The sequence below is a fragment of the Bombina bombina genome, chromosome 1 (assembly GCF_027579735.1).
Source record: "Bombina bombina isolate aBomBom1 chromosome 1, aBomBom1.pri, whole genome shotgun sequence".
NCBI lineage: Eukaryota > Metazoa > Chordata > Amphibia > Anura > Bombinatoridae > Bombina > Bombina bombina.
Window position 1 is genome coordinate 1,041,403,576 of NC_069499.1, and position 27,364 is coordinate 1,041,430,939.

General features: G+C 43.6%; 1 protein-coding gene across 1 annotated transcript in view; it reads left to right on the top strand.

Moving 5' to 3' along the window:
* The window catches only part of LOC128662795 (ubiquinol-cytochrome-c reductase complex assembly factor 1-like), a 224,165-nt gene that overhangs the window by 123,560 nt on the left and 73,241 nt on the right, over nucleotides 1-27,364 (top strand). The window contains exon 3 of the mRNA XM_053716756.1: nucleotides 23,657-23,752. Coding sequence (XP_053572731.1) covers nucleotides 23,657-23,752 — 96 coding nt within the window. The remainder of the gene's footprint in view (nucleotides 1-23,656; nucleotides 23,753-27,364) is intronic.

Consider the following 27,364-nt stretch of genomic DNA (forward strand, 5'->3'; position numbering starts at 1 on the left):
CCTAACACTACACTATCAATAAACTTAATTAAATAAATTAGCTACAATTATCTAAAATAAAATACAATTAAATAAAGTAAACTATATTACAAAAAAAACACTAAATTACAAAAAATAAAAAAATATTACAAGAAGTTTAATCTAATTACACCTATGCGAGGTCAATTCTATTGGCTGATCCAATCAGCCAATCGGATGGAACTTCAATCCGATTGGCTGATAGCATCAACCAATCAGATTTTTCCTACCTTAATTCAGATTGGCTAATAGAATCCTATCAGCCAATCGGATTTCGAGGGACGCCATCTTGGATGACGTAATTTAAAGGACCAGCCATTCATCGGGTAGTCGTCGGCCTAGAAGGATGTTCCGCACAGGAGGTCTTCAAGATGGAGCCGTTTCTCGTCGGATGGATGAAGATAGAAGATGCCGCTTGGATGAAGATGTCTGCCGGTCCGGATCTCCTCTTCTGCCCGGATAGGATGAAGACTTCTGCCAGTCCGGATGTCCTCTCTTGCCCCATCGGATGACCACTGTGCCCGGCTGGGTGAAGACGGCTCAAGGTAGGGTGATCTTCAATGGGGTAGTGTTAGGTTTTTTTAAGGGGGGCTCGGGTGGGTTTTAGAGTAGGGGTGTGTGGGTAGTGGGTTGTAATGTTGGTGGGGTATTGTATTTCTTTTTTTTACAGGTAAAAGAGCTGATTACTTTGGGGCAATGCCCCGCAAAAGGCCCTTTTAAGGGCTATTTGTAATTTAGTTTAGGATAGGGGATTTTATTATTTTGGGCTTAGATTAGGTGTAATTAGATTAATCTTCTTGTAATATTTTTTTATTTTTTGTAATTTAGTGGGTTTTTTTTTGTAATATAGTTTAGTTTATTTAATAGTATTTTATTTTTGATAATTGTAATTAATTTTTTAAATTAATTTAAGGATAGTGTAGTGTTAGGTGTATTTGTAACTTAGGTTAGGATTTATTTTACAGGTAATTTTGTAATTATTTTAACTAGGTAGCTATTAAATAGTTATTAATAGTTATTTTCCTAGGAAGGAAACTCTTGTGAGAGGAGAGAGAGAACTCTTTTCTATGTTCACTTTCCACCCGTGAGACCTCAGAAAGGAGAGAACAATGTCCGTATGGGACTTGGCGATTTGAAAAGTAGACGCCTGAATCAGAATGTCGTCTAGGTAAGGGGCTACCGCTATGCCCCGCGGCCTTAGAAGGGACCCTAGAACCTTCTTAAAGATTCTTGGTGCTGTGGCTAACCCGAAGGGAAGAGCCACAAACTAGTAATGCCTGTCTAGGAAGGCGAACCTGAGGAACTGATGATGATCTCTGTGAATCGGAATGTGGAGATAAGCATCCTTTAAGTCCACGGTAGTCATATATTGACCCTCCTGGATCATAGGGAGGATGGTTCGGATTGTCTCCATCTTGAAGGATGGGACCCTGAGAAATTTGTTTAGGATCTTGAGATCCAAGATAGGTCTGAAAGTTCCCTCTTTTTTGGGAACTATAAACAGGTTCGGTCTCCAGACTGGTTTGGACTGGGTGAAATTTCCCTCTTGTTTTGCATTAGAGGAAGCTGAAGCTGCGCCACTTTTGAAGTTTCGAAATGAACGAAAATTATTCTGTTTGGTCCTTAATTAATTGGACCTATCCTCAGGAAGGGCGTGACCTTTTCCTCCAGTAATATCAGAAATGATCTCCTTTAGGCCCGGCCCGAAAAGGGTCTGTCCTTTGAAGGGGATGTTAAGAAGCTTAGACTTTGAAGTAACGTCTGCTGACCACGACTTAAGCCATAGCGCCTTGCGTGCCAGAATGGCAAAACCTGAATTCTTAGCCGTTAGTTTGGTTAGATGAAAAACGGCGTCAGAAATAAAGGAATTAGCTAACTTGAGAGCTTTAATCCTGTCTAATTATCATCTAACAAGGTCTCCACCTGTAGAGCCTCCTCAAGAGACTCGAACCAAAAAGCCGCTGCAGCAGTAACTGGGGCAATGCATGCAAGAGGCTGGAGAATAAAACCTTGATGGATAAAATTTTTCTTAAGGAGACCCTCCAATTTTTTATCCATAGGATCTAAGAAAGCACAACTGTCCTCGATGGGGATAGTTGTACGCTTAGCTAGGGTAGAAACGGCACCCTCCACCTTAGGGACTGTCTGTCACGAGTCCCGTATAGCGACATCTATGGGAAACATCTTTTTAAAAGCAGGAGGGGGAGAGAACGGAACACCTGGTCTATCCCATTCCTTAGTAATAATTTCCGAAAACCTCTTAGGGACTGGAAAGACATCAGTGTAAACAGGCACTGCAAAGTATTTGTCCATTTTACACAATTTCTCTGGAGCTACAATGGGGTCACAGTCATCCAGAGTCGCTAAAACCTCCCTGAGCAATAAGCGGAGGTGTTCAAACTTAAATTTAAAGGCTGCCATTTCAGAATCGGACTGAAGTAACGTCTTCCCTGAATCTGAAATCTCACCCTCAGATAGCAATTCCCTTGCCACGGCTTCGGAGCATTGTGAGGGTATATCGGACATAGCTACTAAAGCGTCAGAAAGCTCTGTATTTGTTCTAGCCCCAGAGCTGTCTCGCTTTCCCTGTAACCCTGGCAGTTTGGACAATACCTCTGTGAGGGTATTAGTCATAACTGCCGCCATGTCATGTAAGGTAAACGCATTGGACGCGCTAGATGTACTTGGCGTTACTTGAGCGGGAGTTATAGGTTCTGACACGTGGGGAGAGCTAGATGGCATAACCTCCCTTTTGTCAGTCTGAGAAACCTCTGGTGATAAATCTTTAAATGCCATAATATGGTCTTTATAATTTATAGAAATTTCAGTACATTTGGTACACATTCTAAGAGGGGGTTCCACCATGGCTTCTAAACATATTGAATTAGGAGTTTCCTCTATGTCAGACATGTTTAACAGACTAGTAATGAGACAAGCAAGCTTGGAAAACACTTTAATAAAGGTGAAACAGCAATTAAACAAAAACGTTACTGTGCCTTTAATAGAAAAAAACTAACACTTAAACTGCAAAACAGTGTAAAAATATAGTAAAGTCTTTGAAATGTTTACAGTGTGAGTAAGGGACTAAAGCAACATTGCACCCACTTGCAAATGGATGATTAACCCCTTAGGCCCCAAACCAGATTTAAAAACGTTAAAAAAACGTTACAAGACAGTTAAGCACCCTGCCACAGCTCTGCTGAGGCTCCTACCTGCCCTCAAGTACGATTATTTGCAGAAATAAACCCCTTATAATGGTCCTCAGGTGCCAGAGGACTCCTCTAGGGAAGCTGGATGTCTCAGTCTGAATTAAAACTGCGCATTTTTTAGAGTGCTAAAATAGGCCCCTCCCACCATGTACTGGATGCCAGAGGGGCCTTAAGAAAATACTCCTAGGAGTATCTGATTAGCCATGTGGAAACTAGGCCCCAAATAAAGAGTTATCTCTCTCAGAGAAAAAAACGTCCTATTTTTTAATTCATGTAAACGTTTAACTGTCACTAAGTAATAAGAGTATTACCCTGTTTTGTAAGCATGATCCCAGTTGCTGTTAAATCACTGCATCAGGTTCATCTCAAATACACAAGGCTCTGTCAGCATTTTCTAGAACTCATTCATCTCTCTAGAAATAAATATACTGAACATACCTCAAAGCAGGTAATCTGCAGATTGTTCCCCCAACTGAAGTTGTCCCATACTCTTCAGTTATGTATGAGAACAGAAATGGACCTTAGTTACAAACCGCTAAGATCATCAACCTCCAGGCAGAACTCTTCTTCTAATTTCTGCCTGAGAGTAAAACAGTACAACGCCGGTACCGTTTAAAAATAACAAACTTTTGATTGAAGGTAAAACTACACTAAGTCACCACATATCTCTTGATACTTCCTATCTTGTCGAGAGCTGCAAGAGAATGACAGGGGGTGGCAGTTAGGGGAGGAGCTATATAGACAGCTCTGCTGTGGGTGTCCTCTTGCAGCTTCCTGTTGGGAAGGAGAATATTCCACAAGTAATGGATGAACCCGTGGACTGGATACACCTTACAAGAGAAAAGAGTAAACAATCCAAAAAGCCTGCTGCTGCTCCTAAGATAGCATGAAGGGGCGGCCCCCGATCCGGGACTGGATCTAGTAGGGGGCAGACTCTCTTTCTTTGCTCAGGCTTGGGCAAGAGATGTTCAGGATCCCTGGGTAATAGAAATAGTGACCCATGGTTATCAATTGGAATTCAAGGACTTTCTCCCAAGAGGGAGATTTTATCTTTCAAAGTTATCTGCAAACCAGATAAAAAAGAGAGGCGTTCTTACGCTGTGTAAAAGAACTTTCTACTATGGGAGTAATTTGTCCAGTTCCAAAATTGGAACAGGGACAGGGGTTTTACTCAAACCTATTTGTGGTTCCCAAAAAAGAGGGAACTTTCAGACCCATTTTAGATCTCAAGTGTCTAAACAAGTTTCTCAGAGTCCCATCGTTCAAGATGGAGACTATGCGAACAATCTTACCAATGATCCAGGAGGGTCAATATATGACTACCATGGATTTAAAGGATGCTTACCTTCATATTCCAATCCACAAGGATCATCATCGGTTTCTAAGGTTTGCCTTCTTGGACAAACATTATCAGTTCGTGGCTCTTCCTTTCGAGTTGGCCACAGCACCCAGAATCTTCACAAAGGTTCTAGGGTCTCTTTTGGCGGTTCTCAGACTGCGAGGAATAGCGGTGGCACCTTATCTGGACGATATTCTGATTCAGGCGTCATCCTATCATCTGACAAACTCTCACACGGACACAGTGTTGTCTTTTCTGAAAACCCACGGCTGGAAGGTGAACATAGAGAAGAGTTCACTTGTCCCACAGACAAGGGTTCCTTTTTTGGAACTCTGATAGACTCGGTAGCCATGAAAATGTTTCTGACGGAGGTCAGAAAATCAAAGATTCTAAATACTTGCCGAGCACTTCAGTCCATTCCTCGGCCATCACTGGCTCAGTGTATGGAGGTAATTGGATTTATGGTAGCGGCAATGGACATCGTTCTGTTTTCTCGCTTTCATCTCAGATCGCTGCAACTGTGTATGCTCGGACAGTGTAATGGGGATTATGCGGATTTATCTCCTCAGATAAATCTGGATCAAGAGACCAGAAACTCTCTTCTTTGATGGTTGTCGCCGGATCATCTGTCCCAAGGAACTTGTTTCCGCAGACCCTCGTGGGTTATAGTGAAAACAGATGCCAGCCTTCTGGGTTGGGGTGCAGTTTGGAACTCCCTGAAGGCTCAGGGTGTTTGGACTCAAGTGGAGTCTCTACTTCCAATCAATATTCTGGAACTGAGAGCAATATTCAATACGCTTCAGGCGTGGCCTCAGTTGGCTTTGGCCAAATTCATCAGATTCCAGTCGGACAACATCACGACTGTGGCATTTATCAATCATCAGGGGGGGAACAAGGAGTTCCTTAGCGATGATAGAAGTATCCAAGATAATGTTGGGTGGAGGCCCACTCTTGTCATCTGTCAGCAATCTACATCCCAGGAGTAGAGAACTGGGAAGCAGAATTTCTAAGTCGGCAGACTTTTCATATGGGAGAGTGGGAACTTCACCCAGAGGTATTTGCCTCATTGATTCTCAGATGGGGCAGACCGGAATTGGATTTGATGGTATCTCAACAGAATGCCAAGTTTCCAAGATACAGATCCCGGTCAAGGGATCCTCAGGCCGAACTGACAGAGGCCTTGGCAGTGCTTTGGTTGTTCAGCCTAGCTTATGTGTTTCTGCCGTTTCCTCTCCTTCCAAGCATGATTGCTTGAATCTATCAGGAGATAGCTTCAGTGATTCTGATAGCGCCTGCGTGGCCAAGCAGGATTTGGTATGCAGATCTAGTGGACATGTCCTCTCTGCCACTGTGGAAACTTCCATTGAGACAGGACCTTCTCATTCAAGGTCCTTTCCAACATCCAAATCTAATTTCTCTGCAGCTGACTGCGTGAGATTGAATGCTTGATTTTATCGAAGCGAGGATTCTCTGATTCGGTCATCAATACTTTGAAATAGGCTAGAAAGCCTGTCACTAGAAAAATCTATCATAAGATATGGTGTAAATATCTTTATTGGTGTGAATCATGGAGTAAAGTTGGGATTCCTAGGATTCTGTCTTTTCTCCAAGAAGGATTGGAGAAAGGGTTATCAGCAAGTTCCTTAAAGGGACAAATTTCAGCTTTGTCAATTCTGTTTCACAAACGTTTGGCAAATGTACCAGATGTTCAGTCTTTTTGTCAGGCTTTATCTAGAATTAAAAAAAATGAAAGGAAAAAAGATACCTTATAACAGCACTCTTAGTCAAATAATTAGTTTACTGAGAAAATTGCGCTTATTACACAATAACCTTATTACTGTGCACAGTAATATCATATATAGCTGATATGCACCAAATAGCTATTTCATAGATGGATCTAATGCATAAAATATACAAAATATAGCTTTATGCACCAAATAGCTATTACATGGATAATAAATAAAAGGTATAGCAAATATCGCTATCAAATATGGTTCATATGCACCAAAACAATCCCCTAAGGATACATAATAGAGAAAGCAAACTAGACATTAATGCAGGATTGCTGAAATAGAACAGCTGATACTCATCGTAAAGTTTAGACGTTGTGAGTCCCGCAATAAACCTTCCAGCAAGAAAGATATTTGTAATCCACAACAGTGGCCGATGCCAATGAGTTCCGGTCGCTGCAAACACAACCGTTAATGATTTTGTAGCAAACTTGCAAAAACTTGGTGGACGTGATCCTGGAAGGAGCTCTACCTCTATGCGGTAACACACCTGGCGTTCCCAGTGCTAATACACCACGGAGGGATCCTGTGTCTGCATCCCGACACTCCTCCTTCTACACGCTCACACCGCAGATCCAAGGGCTCAAAACCACAGGGTAATCTTAGTTGGCGCTTACACCTCCTGCATCAAATGCGTGCTTGCGTTCCTCCAAAAAGTTTGCTGACGTACGTTTCACCTTCTGATTGGCTTCCGGGCTTTATCTAGAATTAAGCCTGTATTTAGACCCATTACTCCTCCCTGGAGTTTGAATTTAGTTCTTCAAGTTCTTCAAGGGGTTCCGTTTGAACACATGCATTCCATGGATATCAAATTGTTATCCTGGAAAGTTCTGTTTTTAGGTTGTTTCAAATAAGAATATTAATCAGGAAATTGTTGTTCCTTCCTTATGTTCTAACCCTTCTTCTAAGAAGGAGCGTATGTTGCATAATTTGGATGTGGTCCGTGCTTTAAAGTTTTACTTACAGACAACTTTCTTCTTCTTCTTTATTCATTGTTTATTCTGGAAAGCGTAGGGGTCAGAAAGCTATGGCTACCTCTCTTTCTTTTTGGCTGAGAAGTATCATCCGCCTGGCATATGATACTGCTGGAGAGCAGCCTCCTGAAAGAATTACGGCTCATTCTACTAGGGCTGTGGCTTACACATGGGCTTTTAAAAGCAATGCATCTGTTGAACAGATTTGTAAGGCTGCAACTTGGTCGTTCCTTCACACTTTTTCCAAATTTTACAAATTTGATACTTTTGCTTCTTCTGAGGCTATTTTTGGGAGGTTCTTCAAGCTGTGGTGCCTTCCGTTTAGGTTCATGTCTTGTCCCTCCCTTTCATCCGTGTCCTATTGCTTTGGATTGGTTTCCCACAAGTAAGGATGAAATCCGTGGACTCGTCATATCTTTGTAAAAGAAAACTAAATTTATGCTTACCTGATAAATTACTTTCTTTTACGATATGACGAATCCACGGCCCACCCTGTTCTTTTTAAGACAGGTTTTTCTTTATATTTTTTGTAAACTTCAGTCACCTCTGCACCTTTTTAGCTTTTCCTTTTTCTCTTCCTATACCTTCGGCTGAATGACTGAGGGTGGAGGGGAAGGGGAGGGGCTATATATACAGCTCTGCTGTGGTGCTCTTTGCCACTTCCTGTTAGCAGGAGGTTAATATCCCACAAGTAAGGATGAAATCCGTGGACTCGTCATATCGTAAAAGAAAGTAATTTATCAGGTAAGCATAAATTTAGTTTTTGCTTTTGCACAAATATGCATAGTTTGTTGAATTTTTTTTCACAATTGCTTAGCAGTGCTTGTTGTCAAATACACATCTATACACATGAAATACTGGCTTCATTATTTTCTTGCATCATGTTGCAAAATACACAAATTGTCCTGTTAGGAGTAACAAGATAATAATAAATAATCTTTTAGAATTTTATGAACTCACAAGTTTAGTTAGTTTGTAAATTCTTATGGTCAGTCCCTTACTGAGTTTTTTTTTTTATGATATGGCATTGCAAGCCTTTTGGTGTATTACTGTCTTGTAAGAAGGAAAGAATCTTCCTTAGACTCAGACATCTTTGTCATGGATACCAGGCTGCAGGGGATAAATGCCTACCCCCTACCTCTTCCACCCCTGTTGTTTGTCAGCGGTTTCGGGCTCCTCAGAGCAACCATGATCTCCCAGAGCTTTGGTTTCCCTTGTTTTCATCGGTGCACCTGATCTTGAAAGAGCAGGTCTCTGACCAACCTATCCCTCTCTGGCCGGCCGGGCTCTTGGAACTACCAGCCGCCCCCTCCGGGACACTTTACTTCCGGCCGCTTTGAAGGCCCCTTGCCCCAGAGCTCTGCTCTCTTGGGAATTTGTACCCCATGGGGAGGGCAAGAGGTGGGCCAAGTGAGCTCCATTGGGAACCGAGCCCTATTCGACAGACCACCCTTCAGCTGACCGGCCCCATAGAACCGCTGGCTGGCCGCATCAGCTCAGATCCCCAGGCCCCTTCATCCCAGGTCGCTCCAGCGGTCCTTTGTACCAGAGCTTCGCTCTTTGGGGAATTACTACCTCTTGAGAAGGACCAGAGGTGTGGTGATTTACAGGGGAGAGCTCTCTCAGGAACCGGGGTTTTGGACCCCCCATTATTACCCCGCTTTTACAATGGCCTGCCCGGTGTACGTTGGATAAGCCATAAATTCCGACCCCCAGCCATGGATCAAAGCGACATCCTGCAAGGGCCCCGCTCCCCCGGCATTACCCCGAATATCCCATTCTTGTACCGCTGGACACTGGGGAACAATGGACACAATGTAGGCGCCAGCCTGTCTGGAGGGGCGGGAATAGCGGGAGATGTGAGGGTCAGATAAGGCTTGTTATCAAGATCAGTTTTTGTATAAATGTCGCGTGTTTTTACTAATAAAGCGTACTTCGTGTTTTCACCTAAATGCTAGTCTCTCCAGTTATTTGAGTGGGCTCTGCTAGAATCACTTTCTATGCTACATAGTGGCAGGTTCCAGGCATCGGGAGGATCCATTGACGGAGCTACCCAGTCAGGGTAGCGGAATCGGTCACAGTGGTGGCAGCAGTGGGATGCTTCTGATCACCTGGAACGTCCAAACCACCACCTGTAGTCCTTGCCGGATGGAAAAATGTCAAAGGCTTCGGAAGGACGAACTGCAGAGCTTACTGCAAGCCAGAAGGGGAGTAGCTGGTTCCAAGACTGCCCTCGTAGCTGAGCTGATGGAAGGTGATCAGGCTAACGAGCCGGCGGGTGGGTAGGATGACGGCCAAGGCAGTAGCTGGCCCAGCACTGTCTCCACCACGGAGACTACCATGTCGGATCTCCAGAGACAGATCCAGTGATGACTGGACCTCTGTGCGTCTAACCTCTCCCCCCCAAGGAGATTGTTAGTTGGGTCATTGCCGACGTCACCAAGGTACATATGATGGAGCTGCAGAAGTCTATTCTCTCCCTTTAAATTAGTGTATGGCTGGAAGATAAGGGGCCCCTTGACTTAGTAAGAGCCCACTGGGAAGGGACTACAGGGGGGGGGAAGAACACTATGTTGTGGAGTACGTTCTCCAACTCAGGGACCGACTGAAGGACCTCACCAACCAGGTGCGAGAGAACTTTCAGGTTGCCCAGCGTAAACAGAAGAGGTGGTACGACCGCAATGCTCGTAACCGCACCCTGTCAGTAGGGCAGAAGGTACTTGCCCTGAAGCCTGTCAAAACCGACAAGCTACAGGCCTCCTGGCAAAGACCCTACCGGATAGTGGAACAACTGAATGACACCACCTACCTGGTAGCCAAATGCTCAGATGACCGGGTCCGCCGAACCTTTCATGTGAACATGTTAAAGGCATTTGTAGATAGGGCTAAGGATGTGGCTGCTATCTGTGCTCCAGCGGTGAAGGACTCTGATAGTCTTCCAATGCCAAAACTCTCCAGACCCACTGACGCCCCCCCAAGGAGTGGCCGACATACCCCTAGACGAGAGGTTAGGGACTGAGCAGAGAAAGCAAGTCTGGCAACTCCTGGAAAAGAGACAAGGTATGTTTACTGTCCCTGGGTCCAGGCATCGGGAGGATCCATTGGCGGAGCTACCTAGTCAGGGTAGCCGGAATCGGTCACAGTGGTGGCAGCAGTGGGATGCTTCCGATCACCTGGAACGTCCAAACCACCACCTGCAGTCTTTGCCGGATTGAAAAATGTCAAAGGCTTCGGAAGGACAAACTGCAGAGCTTACTGCAAGCCAGAGGTGGAGTAGCTGGTTCCAAGACAAAGACTGCCCTCGTAGCTGAGCTGATGGAAGGTGATCAGGCTAACGAGCCAGCGGGTCGGTTGGATGACAGCCAAGGCAGCAGCTGGCCCAGCACTGTCTCCACCCCGGAGACTACCATGTTGGATCTCCAGAGACAGATCCAGTGATGACTGGACCTCTGTGTGTCTAACACCCCCACCCCCCCCGAGGAGATTGTTACTCGGGTCATTGCCGACGCCACCAAGGTACATTTGAAGGAGCTACAGAAGTCTATGGGGGGAGTTGCACCGGATCCCATGGCTTCTCTGACCTGACCCAAAAAACTACCCCATGCCGCCTTCTGGGCTTTACAGCATGATTGGGCGGAGAAGACTGACCACTACCTTCAGCTTTTTGATACACAGTGTCGGTTGCAGGGGGTCGCTGATGCCGACCTTGTCACTATCCTAATCCCAAAACGGGCCGGTCGGGCTTTGGAGGCTTTCCACAACATCCCCTCCGTAGACCAAGTCAATTACGACCGGGTGAGGGAACGCATCCTTGCCTGCTATGGACTCACGCCGAAGGCACACCCGCAGAATTTCCGGGAGCTTCAGAGACAAGAGGGGCAACCAAACACTGAGTTTGCCCACTGGTTAGCCCGGTCTCTGGACTCTTGGATCACCGGTTGCCATATAACCACTCTGTCAGAGGCGATACAGCTCATCCTCCTTGAGCAGTTTTACAACAGTGCTCTGACAGAGATACGGCACTGGGTGAAGGACAAAAGGCCCACCACAGCGTACCAAGCAGCCGTCCTGACCGACCAGTATGTAGATGCCCAGCACCACACGCTCTGCTTCCACCCGTTCACGACCCACAACAGCTCCTCGGCATTCTTAGGCTTGGTCAACCCCAGTCTCCCGGCCAGGGCCAGCAATTCCCTGGGATGCTATGGGTGTGGGCACCCCAGCCACTTCAAAAGGAACTGTCCAGCGCAACAAAGACTCTGCTTCCACCCCTACACAACCCCCAACAGCTCCTCTGCATTCTTAGGCTTGGTCAACCCCTGTCTCCCGGCCAGGGCCAACAATTCCCTGGGATGCTATGGGTGTGGGCACTCCGGCCACTTCAAAAGGAACTGTCCAGCACAACAAAGAAACCCTCCAGCACCACAGCCAAGAAACCAAGCTCTACCAAGCCACCGCCCACTGCATGTACGCAGCGGGTCCTGCCAACTATGCGGAATGGCCAGATGAAGATTTTGGCATCCTGCATGAGGTTGGCTCTGTAACCAAAGATAATCACCAGCACCATCGCCAGGACGTCTGGTTTAATGGGTAGGTGGCCCAGGGATTGAGGGACATCGGAGCCACTGTCTCCCAGATACACCCGCACCTAGTTCCCACCTCCGGCCAAACAGTGAGGACCCTTGCTGTCCGGGTAGCCGAAGGTGCCATCCTGAAGGTCCCCACAGCCTGGGTACACTTGGACTGGAAAGCTGGCTCCCGAGATGTGGAGATGGGGGTTATACAGCAGCTCCCTGCCGAGGTCCTATTGGGAAATGACCTTGGTCACCTTGTCTCAGCCTTCATGGGGAATACCTCCCCGGATACCTGTCCAGTGACCACCCGTCAGCAGTCCAGACCCAGGTGAGACATTCTGAACGACTCGACCTTAGCCCCTTACAGAGATCGGGTTGGTACAGACCCCCAGGGCCCCGGGGAAAAGTGGTTCCAATGGGAAAGGGGGCTCCTGTACCGGATCTCCGAGAGGACAAAGAAACCGGGGCCCAAACATCAGCTAGTTGTACTGAAGAAGTTTCGGTCCGACCTACTGAAAATAGGACACGACATTCCCCTAGCTGGTCACTTAGGAAAGGCAAGGACCCACCACCGCTTGACCCAAACTTTTTTCTGGCTAGGATTTACAGTAGATAGCAGAGAATACTGTAAATCCTGTGAGGTGTACCAGAAAGTAGGAAAAACAGGTGAACATACTAAAGCCCCCCTACATCCTCTGCCTATTATCGACAAACCCTTTAGCAGGGTTGCAGTAGACATCGTGTGGGTCCATTAGCCCCTCAGGGAAATGGTACATCCTTTTGGACTATGCTACTTAATACCCGGAGGCAATCCCGACCGTAGCAGATGCAATGCTCCGGCTATTCACCAGGGTAGGCTTCCCCCGGGAAGTGATTTACGATCAAGGAAAACAGTTCACATGCTGAAAACCCCTGCACAGTGCCCCCTACCATCCCCAGATTAATGGGCTATGTAAGCGGTTCAACTGGAGCCTAAAGCAGCTGCTTAGGACGTTCTCGGCCACTCACAAGGACTGGGAAAGATTCCTGAACCCACCTCCTCTTTGCATACAGTGAGTTGCCCCAGGAATCCACAGGTTTCTCTCCCTTTGAATTAGTGTATGGCCGGAAGATAAGGGGGCCCCTTGACTTAGTAAGAGCCCACTGGGAAGGGACTACAGGGGGGGGGGAGAACACTCCCATTGTGGAGTACGTTCTCCAACTCATGGACCGACTGAAGGACCTCGCCAACCAGGTGCGAGAGAACTTTCAGGTCGCCCAGCGTAAACAGAAGAGGTGGTTCGACCGCAATGCTCGTACCCGCACCCTGTCAGTAGGACAGAAGGTCCTTGCCCTGAAGCCTGTCAAAACCAACAAGCTACAGGCCTCCTGGCAAAGAACCTACTGGATAGTGGAACAACTGAACGACACCACCTACCTGGTAGCCAAATGCTCAGATGTCCGGGTCCGCCGGACCTTTCATGTGTACATGTTGAAGGCATTTGTAGAAAGGGCTAAGGATGTGGCTGCTATTTGTGCTCCAGCGGTGGAGGACTCTGAGAGTCTTCCAATGCCGAAGCTCTCCAGACTCACTGACACCCCCCCAAGGAGTGTCTGACATACCCCTAGACGAGAGGTTAGGGACTGAGCAGAGAAAGCAAGTCCGGCAACTCCTGGAAAAGAGGCAAGGTATGTTGTTTACTATCCATGGGTACACCACAATGGCCGTACACCGAGTAGAGACCCCGGGAAAGGCTCCCCTGCGACAGGCAGCCTACAGGGTCCCTGAGGCAGTCAGGAACAGCATGCACCGTGACCCCCCGGGGAATGTTGGACCTAGGTGTCATTGAACTGTCCAACAGCCCCTGTGCCTCCCCGGTGGTGCTGGTACCCAAAAAGGATGGAACTACCCGGTTCTGCATTGACTACCATAAGCTCAATGGCAGAACTACCACTGACACCTATCCTATGCCCCGAGTCCATGACCTTTTAGACAGAATCGCCCGTGGCCACTTCCTGACCACCCTCGACCTCTGCAAGGGATACTGGCAGATCCCTCTAGACCCTGATTCCATCCCCAAGTCTGCCTTAATTACTACATTCGGCCAATACCAGTTCAAGGTCATGCCGTTTGGGTGAAGAACGCTGCAGCCAACTTCCAAAGGATGGTGGATCGCCTACTAAATAGCCTCCAGGACTATGCCTTGTGCATACCTGGACGACATCGCCATTTATAGCAACACCTGAGAGGACCATCTGGCCCACCTAGGCATCATTTTACATAACCTCAGAGCCACCGGATTAACCCTGAAACCGGACAAGTGTACCATAGGGTTCTCAGAGGTCCAGTATCTGGGCCACCGAGAGGGCTGTGGGAAACAGTGCCCAAAACCGGCTAAGGTTGAGGCAGTGGCCAACTGGCCCACTACATGGACCAAAACCCAGGTTCTAGCTTTTCTAGGGACCGCCGGTTACTACTGGAAATTTAGAATATTAGAAGTGAAAGAGAGAGCGCCTAATGGTGTGATATCGTTTAAGACCAAAATAGATATGATTACTATACACATCCGCTAAATGGATACTCACAAAAGAGTCGGCACTCACAAGTAGTGCATACAGGCAGGCTGACCTTTGTACAGCAGTCAGTACGCTGAATCTGTCAGATTAGTGTTGTAGATCTGTTGTGATAAAAGAGAGAGCGCCTAATAGTGCAATATCGTCTGTACCAAAAGCGACACACAGAAAACAAGGGGGGCAATCAGGTGGATACTCACAAAAAAGTTGGCACTAGCAAGTAGTGCATTTGAGCAGGCTGACCTTTAAACAGCAGTCAGTACGCTGAACTACTAGGATTTGTATCCCCTCCCATTTACTTCCTGTGCAGCTGTTGTGGACACGGCCAGAGCACTGAGAGATATCAGGTATTGATGTAACTGGAGTGAATAAGGGAACCTTCTTCCTGAGCACAGACATTGGAGCTGGTTATCAGCATGAACTCATATGTGTTAGAACCACTGTGCCACAGACGTTTATCGTGCAGAAAATTTGGGTGACAAAGACAAGCAAGATCTACAAAAATCCGCAAACTATCATACTACTGGCCAGAGGGATACAAATCCTAGTAGTTCAGCGTACTGACTGCTGTTTAAAGGTCAGCCTGCTCAAATGCACTACTTGCTAGTGCCAACTTTTTTGTGAGTATCCACCTGATTGCCCCCCTTGTTTTCTGTGTGTCGCTTTTGGTACAGACGATATTGCACTATTAGGCGCTCTCTCCCTATTTTATCACAACACTAATCTGACAGATTCAGCGTACTGACTGCTGTACAAAGGTCAGCCTGCCTGTATGCACTACTTGTGAGTGCCGACTCTTTTGTGAGTATCCATTTGGCGGATGTGTATAGTAATCATATCTATTTTGGTCTTAAACGATATCACACCATTAGGCGCTCTCTCTTTCACTTCTAATATTACAGATTAACCGACTTACCACCGGCTTGGAGTGAAGCTGCCTGCCACACTTGCTGATTGTAACAGCGACTCGACTCAACGTTTATTCATTTATTTGTTTTGTCTGGACTTTTTTGTATAGCTTGATATTAATATTAACACAGATATAGATTTGTACTCTCCAAGTGGTGTATTAAAATACCACTCTTTGAGTTCACATTGTGTCACGACACTTAAAACACTTCTTCAACTAAGGATACGACCTCTTTCTAACACATATCTTTCTTCTTACTCATACCATACCATGAATACTATTTGAACATTTAGCTATTCCAGCACTCACAATCACTACACAGAGTGATAAACCCCTCCCTCTCCCATTTTTTTGTGCACCCAATATTATATTTGCGCACCCTATTGTATGTTTGTTATAGCATATCTTTCCTTTCACTACTGGAAATTTGTCCCCAATTACAGTGCCCTGGCCAAACTCCTGACCGACCTGACCCATAAGCGACTACCTCAACAGGTCCTGTGCTCCCCAGAGTGTGAAGCTGCCTTCCAGAGTCTTAAGTCTGCCTTAATCTCTGCTCCAGTACTGGTCATTTCTAACCCCACCAAATGTTTTTGTGTACACACCGAAGCCTCCATGTTCGGGTTGGGGGCAGTAATTAAGCCAGACAGATGAAGAAGGGCAGGACCACCCAGTAGCCTATATAAGTAGAGTGTTTGGTCCTGGTATGGGCCCTGAAGAAGCTAAAACCCTACCTCTATGGGAGACCCTTCACCGTCCTCACAGACCACAACCCCTTGTATGGCTTAATAGAGTTTCTGGAGACAATGGAAGATTGCTGAGGTGGAGTTTAGCCCTGCCGCCATTTAGCTTTGACATTTAGTACTGGCTGGGAAAAAGCAATGGGAACGCTGATGGACTTTCCCAGCGGACTGAAGTGGCATAGACTCCTTGGACAGCCCCAGGCCGACCCATGTGTGGATCTAGCTGGGTCTGCCGAACTGGAAGGGGGAAGTTGTCACGGATACCGGGCAGCAGGGGTTAAACGCCTACCCCTACCTCTACCCCCCCTGTTGTTTCTCAGTGGTTTTGTGCTCCTCAGAGCAACAGTAATCTCCCAGAGCTTTGGCTTCCTTTGTTTTCATCGGTCCACTTGATCTTGAAAGAGCTGGTCTCTGACCGATCTATCCCTCTCCGGCCGGCCGGGCTCTTGGAACTACCGGTCAGCCCTGCACCCAGCACCCTACGGGACACTTTACCTCCGGCCACTTCGAAGTTCCCTTGCCCCAAAGCTTCACTCTCTTAGGGATTGGTACCCCATGGGGAGGGCAAGAGGTGGGCCAATTGCCGGAGGTGATCTCCATTGGGAACCGGGGTTTCCGAGCCCTATTCAACAGACTGCCCTTCAGCTGGCCGGCCCCATGGAAACGCCGGACGGCGGTATCAGCTCGGATTCCGAGCCCCTTCATCCCAGGTTGCTCCAGTGGTCCTTTGTCCCAGAGCTCCGCTCTCTGGGGAATTACTACCTCTGGGGATGGACCAGAGGTGGGGCGATTTATAGGGGAGAGCTCTCTCAGGAACCAGGGGTTTCAGACCCCTCATCATTACCCCCTCTAACAATAGCGTGCCCGGTGTACGTTGGATAAGCCATAACTCCAACCCCAGCCATGGATCAAGGCGCTTTTTTGGACCAAAGTACCTGGGGGACCAGGGGCTTTCCAACGACACCCTGGAAGGGCTGCCACTCCCCTGGGTTCACCCCAAATACCCCATCCTTGTATCGCTGGACACTGGGGAACAATGGACACAATGGAGGCACCAGCCTGTCTTGAGAGGCGGGAATGGTGGGAGATGTGAGGGTCAGATAAAGCTTGTAATCGAGATCAGTTTTTGTATAAATGTTGTGTGTTTTTACTAATAAAGCGCACTTTGTGTTTTCACCTAAATGCTAGTCTGTCTATTTATTTGGGTGGGCTCTGCTAGAATCACTTTCTCTACTACATTGCGGCAGGTTCCAGGCATTGGGAGGATCCATTAGCGGATCTTTTTCAGAAATATTTGAGTTTCTAAAAAAAAATTGGAATGGGTATACATTTCTGTCCATAGGTTCCCTGAATGTTTATACTTAAGTTTTATTTTGATGGATGGTTGCTTTTTAACCTAATTGGTCACATTTTGAATTGTATTTGGATTTAGCAATGTATGCAACTATAACCTTTTCTTAAGGTGTATTTAAAGGTTTTAAGTTTTATGACTATTTTGCTGATGCTGTGTGCACATCCAGACATGTTTCATACCAAAGTGCTATCCTCTGTATTGCTCATTATCTGATATTTGATCAGGATAAAGTATTTTTAGCAATCTACCTTTATTAATTAGTATTATTTGTGCACTTGTTTTTTCTTGTATTCCTGATATTCCTGTTTCTGGTTTGTGGATTAGTCTATTTCATGTGCTAACTTTTTAAAAATGTTATTAATTTTTTCAAGTACAATTATTGGCTAGTAAATTAGCGCTAGAAAGTATTCCCTCCCTTGGTTTACTATCATTTTTTTATTTTTTACCTTTTTCTATTTATGTTTCTAGTCATCAACACAAGTTCTTTCAGTAAGTATAAAATCATATTCCTGTTTTTACCCTTTAACACAAATAGCAAATAGATTTGACAGTTTGTTTTATATGGAACATCTCCAATGTTTGGAAATCCTGAAGATGTGTGTTCAACATACTCCTTGAAGATAACAGATGATTTGTGATTCTTTTAGATTTTCTTTTATTAATTTTAGCAGTAGCTTCCAATGTTATGGTATGCAGTTTATATATTTTTTAAAAGTGTCTCTAATCTACATTATTCTTTTTGACATTTCCTTTAACCATGTGACCAACTAATCTGATTTAATGGTTTAAATCCATAGATTTTCATAGATATTTGGATCAGCTGGGTGTTTACTGTACTTTTTCATCATCATCAATGATGATGTGCGAGTACTTACTTTTTAAATACCTTCTGGGACAAATGAAGCATCCAAGACCTCAAAATCTCCACAGCTGTGTTTATTGTACAACCCTAACCGAAATCGTATTGGAAGTCTGTTTTGTGGCATAATATCCCCAATGATCCACAGATGTTTTTCAAATGACACTTAATCAAGAGAAAGTATATAAATACAAAGAAATGTTTCATAAATCACTATAAAGTCAGCTGTAAAGCTTTATTATTGAAGTTATTTGAAAGGAAATTCCTATCCCCTTGTTTATAATAATTACCCTATGTTACTAATTTAAATTGTCTCCAAAAGTGCAATACTAGAGAATCGTATAGCTTTTAAATGCTTCTAGAGTGTATTAAACACACAGTATGGTGCTGATGGTTGTTGCCAGCTTTCTGGAACTGAAAAGCAAGCAGCAGGTAACATAGTGGATGGCGACCTATATATCATGCAATGCTGTGTTGAGAGAGAGAGCACCAGTGCCCATAGGGAATGTTGATTTAAAGCTTTATTGGCAAGTGCCAAGGTACAGAATTCTACCAAGGAACACTGCACTATTGTGGCATCAGCCCGCCGCTATTCATCCTACAGACATTCTCTTCAGAATTCCAACCACAGACAGTAATGGCCTTCATAAAATTGGTTTGATTGATTTTTTTTTTTTTAAAATGCATGTTTTATCCAATGTCTCCTTGAAATAGGCTGTACCCAAAGCATTTTATATTGTGTTTTGTAATTACTTAAAATTAGGGTAATGGGGTCTCTTTGGAAATCTGAAATATTAGCTCAGAATTACAGTGTCTGTGTCAACTAAAAGCCAAAAAATAGTTTTTTCTTAATATAAAAGAAGCTGTGTTTGTGTCACAGAGTCGGCAGTGTTCTTTTAATCAGAAAAATAAAATGATGCAATTGATGCATTTATGTTATTATATTATTACTGTGCTAATAAATAGTTTCTTTGGAAGCACAGTACCCTTGGGCTACATGAGACATAGGCAGGGTATGTGCAGACGCCACTATCTTTGTGGAACTAAAAACCTCAATTAGGGACCACTACTTAGCATTTTTGGGAAATAGCAGTACTCCTGGAGATATACACATTTTTATAGTATGGAACCAAACAGTTTAGTTTTAGGCAGATCCCCTTGGTAGTCATATGGCACCTGATCAGTTATGAGGGAAGTTAAAACTTAGAAGTAGAAATTGTACAAAGTTTCTTGGAAAATGAAGTGACTCTATTTGTGCTTTTTATATTACTGAATGGAGATAAACATAAAAAAATGTTTAACAAATAGAGTAGTTGGATTGTTGTATGTCTCTATCCTTAAAACACAAAGTAGCAGCAATACCAGAAAAAAAAGTAAAATAAAGTACAATATCTAGTTATTAAAGCTGCTAGTCCCTAAATAGGTGTAAATAGCAATAGAAACAATAGACAGTGCTCAAACAATATTGTTCAATAAGAATAGAATATATTTATCAAAACATATAGTATATAAAAACAATGTTACAATGTAATAAAATACATAAAAATAAGAAATCTGGCATAAAATTGAAGATCCACAAATGTAGTTAGTCCACTAAAGTATAAACTGTGACAAACACAACGCATTTCACTGTTTCACATCATCTCGTCAGGGGACATGTCTATGCTTAGTACATACTCTCTACCTTCTTTATTGTCTTTCTCCATTTACTGTTTTTATAAATTTGCCTTCCATTGTACTTAATTTAAAATTATATATACATCTTCATGCCTAGTATATATGTTTAAAACAGTATTATTCTGGGCTGGCCATCTATTTTATTAATATTGGGGTAACAACAATATCAGCCTAACAATCCACAATGTAATAAAATACATAAAAATAAGAAATCTGGCATAAAGTTGAAGATTCACAAATGTATTCAGTCCACTAAAGTCTAGACTATGTGACCATTGTACTTAATTTAAAATGATATATACATCTTCATGCCTAGTATATATGTTTAAAACAGTATTATTCTGGGCTGACCATCTATTTTATTAATATGGGGGTAACAACAATCCACTTATTTGTTTGGTAAAGCTGAATGGTTTTTATTTGGAGTTTGTGTCCCAGCTCACTGACTCCAGGTAGGGGTAATCACCCGCAGCAGCTGCAGGTTCAGGATACACAGGCCCAGGTAGGTGTAATCACCCGCAGCAGCTGCAGGTTTAGGATACCCAGGCTCCAGGTAGGGGCAATCGCCCACAGCAGCTGCAGGTTCAGGATACACAGGCTCCAGGTAGGGGTAATCACCCACAACACCTGCCGGTTCAGTATACACAGGCCCATGTAGGAGTAATCACCAACAGCAGCTGCTGGTTCAGGATACACAGGCTCCAGGTAGGGGTAATCACCCACAGCAACTGCTGGTTCAGGATACACAGGCTCCAGGTAAGGGTTATCACCCACAGCAGCTGCTGGTTCAGGATACACAGATTCCATGTAGGGGTAATAAACCACAGCAGCTACCGGTTCAGGATACACAGACTCCATGTAGGGGTAATAAACCACAGCAGCTACCGGTTCAGGATACACAGACTCCAGGTAGGGGTAATCACCCACAGCAGCTACCGGTTCAGGATACACAGACTCCAGGTAGGGGTAATCACCCACAGCAGCTGCCGGTTCAGGATACACAGGAATCAGTCTGTCTTCTGATTTAAAACTTTTATTAAAAATGAAAAACACATAAAGGGAACAACAGAGTTACCCTATTTGTGATATAACAAAACTGCAATGCATTTCTCAGCTATAAGCGCTATTTCATCAGGACCAGTAGCTGCTGTGGGTAATTACCCCTACCTGGAGTCAGTGAGCTGGGACACTGAAAGTTCCCAGACTGTGTGAATTAGCACAACTGAGTGCTGCCGGCTTTGCAAGTACAAATGTTTATGCATGTTTGTTTCTATTTTTCAGAGTGAAAGTGGAGTCTTTTAACCTAAAGAAGAGTGACCTTGGTGGAACATATGAACTGTTCATAAGAATTATTTGGACATTAGTTCTAAATTTGTGACTCTTACCTTTGTGAATTAGAATATTATTATAGATTTTATTGTTATTCAGTGCACCCCCTAACACCTAGGGTGTTTTTCTCACACAGTTTGGTAGTTTTGTATTTTGTAACTTTTAAAGTTATTTAATGCAGGGAAAAAGTGCTGTTTTTTCAGAAAAATTACATTGACTTATAACTGGGATTTGTTTCTATTTCCACAGCTAATCACACTGCATGTATTTTCATGAAACTTATGCTGATGGCTTTTGACTTGATCTAATACCCCTTGGTAGCTTTTATTTATTTTTTTGTAATCTCAAAGAAATTAGCTTTTTTTTTGCAACAGTTTACAGACCAGTACAGTTAACTATGTCACACTGTAACATGCTCAGTATGGTGGTCTTCTTCAGCACATTATCAATGTAGCTGCAGTGCAGGAGTCTGTCAGCAAGGGGTAGCCTGTGATGAGCAGTCATCATCATCAGTGCTTTATTATGATCTCATGGTATTTTTCTGAAATCTCATAAGATTTCATAGTAAACTTCCTTAAACTGAGGTGGTAAATACAGTTATTGTGCACATACTGTCTTGCAAGTCCTGGGGCATGGCTTCTGATTGGTTTCTTAAATTCCTTTTACAATGTTATGTGGTTACTGAGGAAATTGTGAAGTCAAATATTTTCTTCTTTGTTTACATTCAAGTGATATTTTCTAGTCCAGTTTTGTTTTTTTATAGACATGCTTGCATCACTTTCATGTTTAAAGTAATTCATCATTGGAAGTAATTAAGCTCTCTGGGATAGTGATCCTGCTCAGTTTGCAGCAAATACAAATTAAACAGAAATATTTCCACTGCATTTGAACTTTGCTTCTAATAAGTGTATTGTAAACATTGAATTAACTTCACCTGCACACAGCTTGCAAGTTAAAGGGACAGTAAACCCTTTGAGAGTTTTAGTTATGTGTAATAAAACAACTTTGCAATATATTTTCATGATCTATTTTTATGTAATTTAGCTATGAGGTTGAGGAGGCAGCTGTGTTTGAGAGGGATGGCTTAAGGCATTAACAGAAGCTGGTGTGTGAGGGTTAGTTGGTTTGAGATAGTGAGCAGGTTGTGAGGGAAAGACTGCTGAGAAGATGAGTTAGAGGGAGTGTGAGGTAAATAAATGCATGTGGTGGAAGTAGAGATGAGAGTGTGAGGAGAAGATAGTGTATGAGGTGGGAAGATGAAGAGGTGGTTGCATGTGAGGGAGAGTGACCTTAGATGGTGCAGGTTATATTATATATCAAAGGTCATGTCACTAGTGATGTCACTGATGAGGTTATTAACAATGTTGTGTGTGATGTAATCAGTGATGGCAGTGATGATGTCATGCAAAGCTCCCAAGGGGGGAGTGGGAGTGGTTTAAGTTAGGAATTTCCTTGCTTTTAAAGGTTTCATAATAGGAAAGTTAAACTCTGGCTTTAATGTAAGTTTCTTGTCAAATAATATATTTGTTACTTTACCAAGTAGAAACTGATTTGTAGATGTAAAAACCTGGCAGGTATTTGCAAATGTTAAAGGTTTAGAAGTCTGGCATTATTAGATGCAAACTTAGATATTGCTGCACCAGAATAAGTTCCATTTGCTCTGGCTGTTTTAAATGCCTTTGCTTTTGCATTTTTATTAAATTGTGGGAATTATTAGTATTTGGTTAAACTGTGAAAAGCCTTTGAAAAATGTGTATCACACAGCTTTCATTTATTTAGTTTACCCATTTTATATAAGTAAAATGTATTCATGTAAAGTCTTCAATTATAATATCAAATGTATCTTCTCCCTCCTGAGCAACAGTCATACTGCCTGTGTGTTGTGTATATAGCCTGAGTGTGATTGGCTGCCATGCATATATCAGTATGCACAATACTCCATAGTATGGGGAGAGGGGACTGTTTGTGGAAAAAATGTACAACCGGAAGGATTTATATATAGAAACTTTTTAACATTTATGTAACAAGCTCAAATTCAACTTGTGCCAAATACAGTCTATCCGAGATGGATTGTCAAAAGTCACAGTGAAGAATTTGGGTTCCTCCAGAAAGCAAAAAATGTTCAAATTTCTGCTAAATTGTTTTACTTGGAGTCAGATATGCAAAATTTAGATTTAGTACATGAGCTACTACTTTATATGGTAAAAGAATCAAACAAGATTTATTTTGCTGTTTGCACATCTATTTTTAATCCTAAATTATAATCATGTTTAATTATGGATATTAATCAAATGTTCCTTTTTGTTACCCCCCCTTAATGTTTACAGTCTTTTGCATCTGTATCAAGTGAAATATGCCATGGACCACAGCACAGATCCCCTTTAGCAGCACAGGCATGGAGAGAACTACATGTCACATCTACAGTAAGGATTGTTTGTTTGACTTTGATCATTTGCACCAGATAGTGTTATAGTATGTAAAAATCTCAGTAAACATTAAAAGTTGACTATATGTTTATTTTATAAATTTAATATATACAAAATAAAATATTTTCTTTGCTAGATGCTAGGGCTGCATATTTCAAATCGCGGGAGTATGCAATTTTTAACCCCACCCACTATGACGTCACCTATGATGTACAGGAGGGCTCCGCTGTGGCCACATGCGGGTAAGGGGCGTGGCAATGACTTCAATTGCCGCACCGCCATGGCCGGGACGCCTGGCCCGTTATCTGCAGGACCCCAGTCACGTGGATCGCTTTCAGCGACTATGCGGGTGCAGAGCTGCGCAGGTCACCAAGCTAACCGGGTGTGTGGGGATACTAACGGTACCATTGGGAACCGCAGAAAGAAGTTGCAGCGCCGGAATTCTTTAACGGGCGAGAAGGGCCAAGACTTCACCGTCTGCCGCCCGTTGCTCTATTACTTGCCGTGCTCGGCACCGAGCTGGGGAACGAGCTCTTCTACATCTCCTTCTTCCCCTTCTGGATATAGACAACATGTGTAGTGAGGAGCTACACATTACAACCCACAGTAGCGACTGCAGGGCAGCAGTGCTGGTATATTATTCTGTAGGCCTTCCAGCAGCCGCTACTGTGGGCTGTAATTTGTAGCTCCTTACAACATATGATTTTATTGTGCCTAATGATTCTACTAAGGTGGCAGCACTGGGAAGAGGGAAAAATGGTGGGCATCAGATTTATATTCTCACTATATATAAATCATATAGCGCTATTGGAGCATCAGATTTACATTCTCACTATATATAAATCATATAGCACTATTGGAGCATCAGATTTATATTCTCACTATATATAAATCATATAGCGCTATTGTAGCATCAGATTTAGATTCTCACTATATATAAATCATATAGCGCTATTGTAGCATCAGATTTACATTTTCACTATAGATAAATTATATAGAGCTGAGCTATTGTAGCATCAGATTTATATTACCAGCGCCTTGTAGAATCATTAGGCACAATAAAAACATGTGTAGTGAGGAGCTGCACATTACAACCCACAGCAGTGTCTTCAGGGCTGCAGTGCAGGTATATTATTCTGTAGGCCTTCCTGTAGCCGCTACTGTGGGCTATAATTTGTAGCTCCTCACAACATATGTTTTTATTTTGCCTAATGATTCTACTAAGCGACAGCACTGGGAAAAGGGAAAGATGGTGGGCAGCGGCAAGCTAAAGGGGGCTGCAGGATCAGATGTGTAAGTTGAACTGTCTGTCTTAGGTGGGGTGGGGGGACTTGTCCCTGCTAGCTTTGAGTTATTTTAAAAAAATAACGATTAAAATCGCAATTGTGATATTTCATGGTCAAAAAAAAGGAAGATAATTTACCTCAACATTCCTTCAGCTCACAATAGTAAGTGCTCTGTGAACAGTTGTCCTTCAGCTACTGTCAGCTGCATGTTGAAAATAAAAGAAAAACAGCCGTCAATCAGCTTCATTAGTGCTGAGGTCACACTTTATTTTACTGTGATCTCATGAGATTTCACTAAAAGGTCATCAAATTTAATAGAAATCGTCCTTAATCCCTTGCACCATAAGGATGTAGGTACTATGTCACACAGTACTTTGCTCAGCATACTGCGTTGACGTAGTATCTACGGCCAACGCTGTGGCATATGCTGCTGTCCCCGCTGTCAGCTTAGATAGCGGAGACTGAAGCTGGGGGTAGAAGGCATATGCCTTCATATAGTAAAGAGGCACTGATCATGCTCCCTTACTATACGAAGGCCGATCAACAATCGAACATATAGTGACACTGTCTGTAATAATTATCGTTGGTGCCGAGTGGGAGGGAAGGAGGGAGGCGGGTGGATTGGCCCAGCGAGAAGGGGAAAAGGGGCAGGGTTCTCTACACTACAGAAACTATGGATTTCAGGGGAGAGGGAGGGATGGGGCCCTATGCTACAGAATAAAAGCCGGAGGGGGGTTTCCTATACTACAAAAACTATGGATGTCAGGGAAGAGGGAGGGATGGGCCCTAAGCTGCAGAATAACAGCTGGAGGGGGGACCCTACACTGTGGAAATAAAAGTGATCTTGGAAGGAGGGTGAGGGGACTGCTATACTACAGAATGAAAAAAAGTAAATATAAATTACATTTTTTTAAAAATAATTATTGAGAGGGGGAGGGTTAGAGAGCTGCTTGGAGGATGTAACAAAGATGGTGAGGAGTAGTGGGGGTGAGGGTTAGAGAGCTGCTTGGGGGGAGATCAGGGACGTCGATTAGGGGGGTTCTCTACACTACAGAAATATTAAAAAAATAAAATCCCTAAACTGCATACTGGCTGACTGCCAGTACCAAAGAAGGTGGTGACAAGTGGGGAGAGCTGTTTGGGAGGGATCAGGTAGGGTTCAGGGGGTGGGAGAGCAAATATTATACTCAGATGGGCAGAAATCTATCTATGAGCAATTTGTGTAGTTCATATTTTAGTGACCTTTAACTACCAGCACAACTTCCTGTGTCGTCATGACATTAATACCAAGGACTTTTCTGTACACAAGGGTGTTTTTTTTGTAAACTTCATGGAAGGAGAGTGAGAGATTTTGATTGATTAATTTTAATTTTTTTTTTTTTTTTAATAGTTTTTATTGTTTTAAAAGATAAATGAACATAAGAGCATCAAAAGCATGTACATACATATCAATAGTACATACAACAGGAATAACAAGATTAACCAGAGGTAGTATTATATAAAACAATCACATAAAATGAGGAGCACAAGAGAGAGAATGCTGGATGTTTAAGTCCATGTTTGGTGTCTGTTGGTCAATAATCTTATTCCCACCTCTCCATGGGAGGGTGCAAAAGTCCATTTGTTGTGGAAAAAGACCCATATTATTAATAACCCATATAAGTCAGCAAACTCCTTAGTGTATAGAGGTTTCATCATCATAAATGTTCATACCAAAATTATAGCTTAAACATAGAATATGACAATCAGAAATGTTAACCAGATTATACATAGAAAAAAGAAAAAAAAAAAGGAAACTGTGTCAAGCTATCCAAAAAGGAGAAAAAAAAAAAAAAGGGAGGGGGGTATACATCGACAAGGGATAGGAGCGGGGGAGATTGGGAGGGTTCAGATAAGGGGAAGAAAGGGGGAATGGGCAGGAGGACATTAGTAGCACCGGTTACAGCTAACCCGAGGAACCTAAAGTCCCCAAAGTGTTTGTAGGGGGAATTACTTTGGGCGAAGTGCCCAAATTTGGGACTGAAGGTCTGTGGACCCGTGGACATGGGAGACATAGGACTCCATTCTTTTAACAAAATCCAGTATGTCCATCACTTGTTCCCACGAAGGGACAGTGCGTTGCAGCCACATACGCGCTACAGCTAATTTAACAGCTAGATATAGGTAAATACAGAATAGTTTCTGAGGTAGAGTCAATTTCCTAGGCAAGATGTGGAACAGGCATGAACTAGGGGACAGAGGTAAGTGGATATTCCCTGAAGAGCAGTATCGGATTGATTTTTGCCAAAGCGGCTGAATCTGACTGCAAGACCACCAAATATGT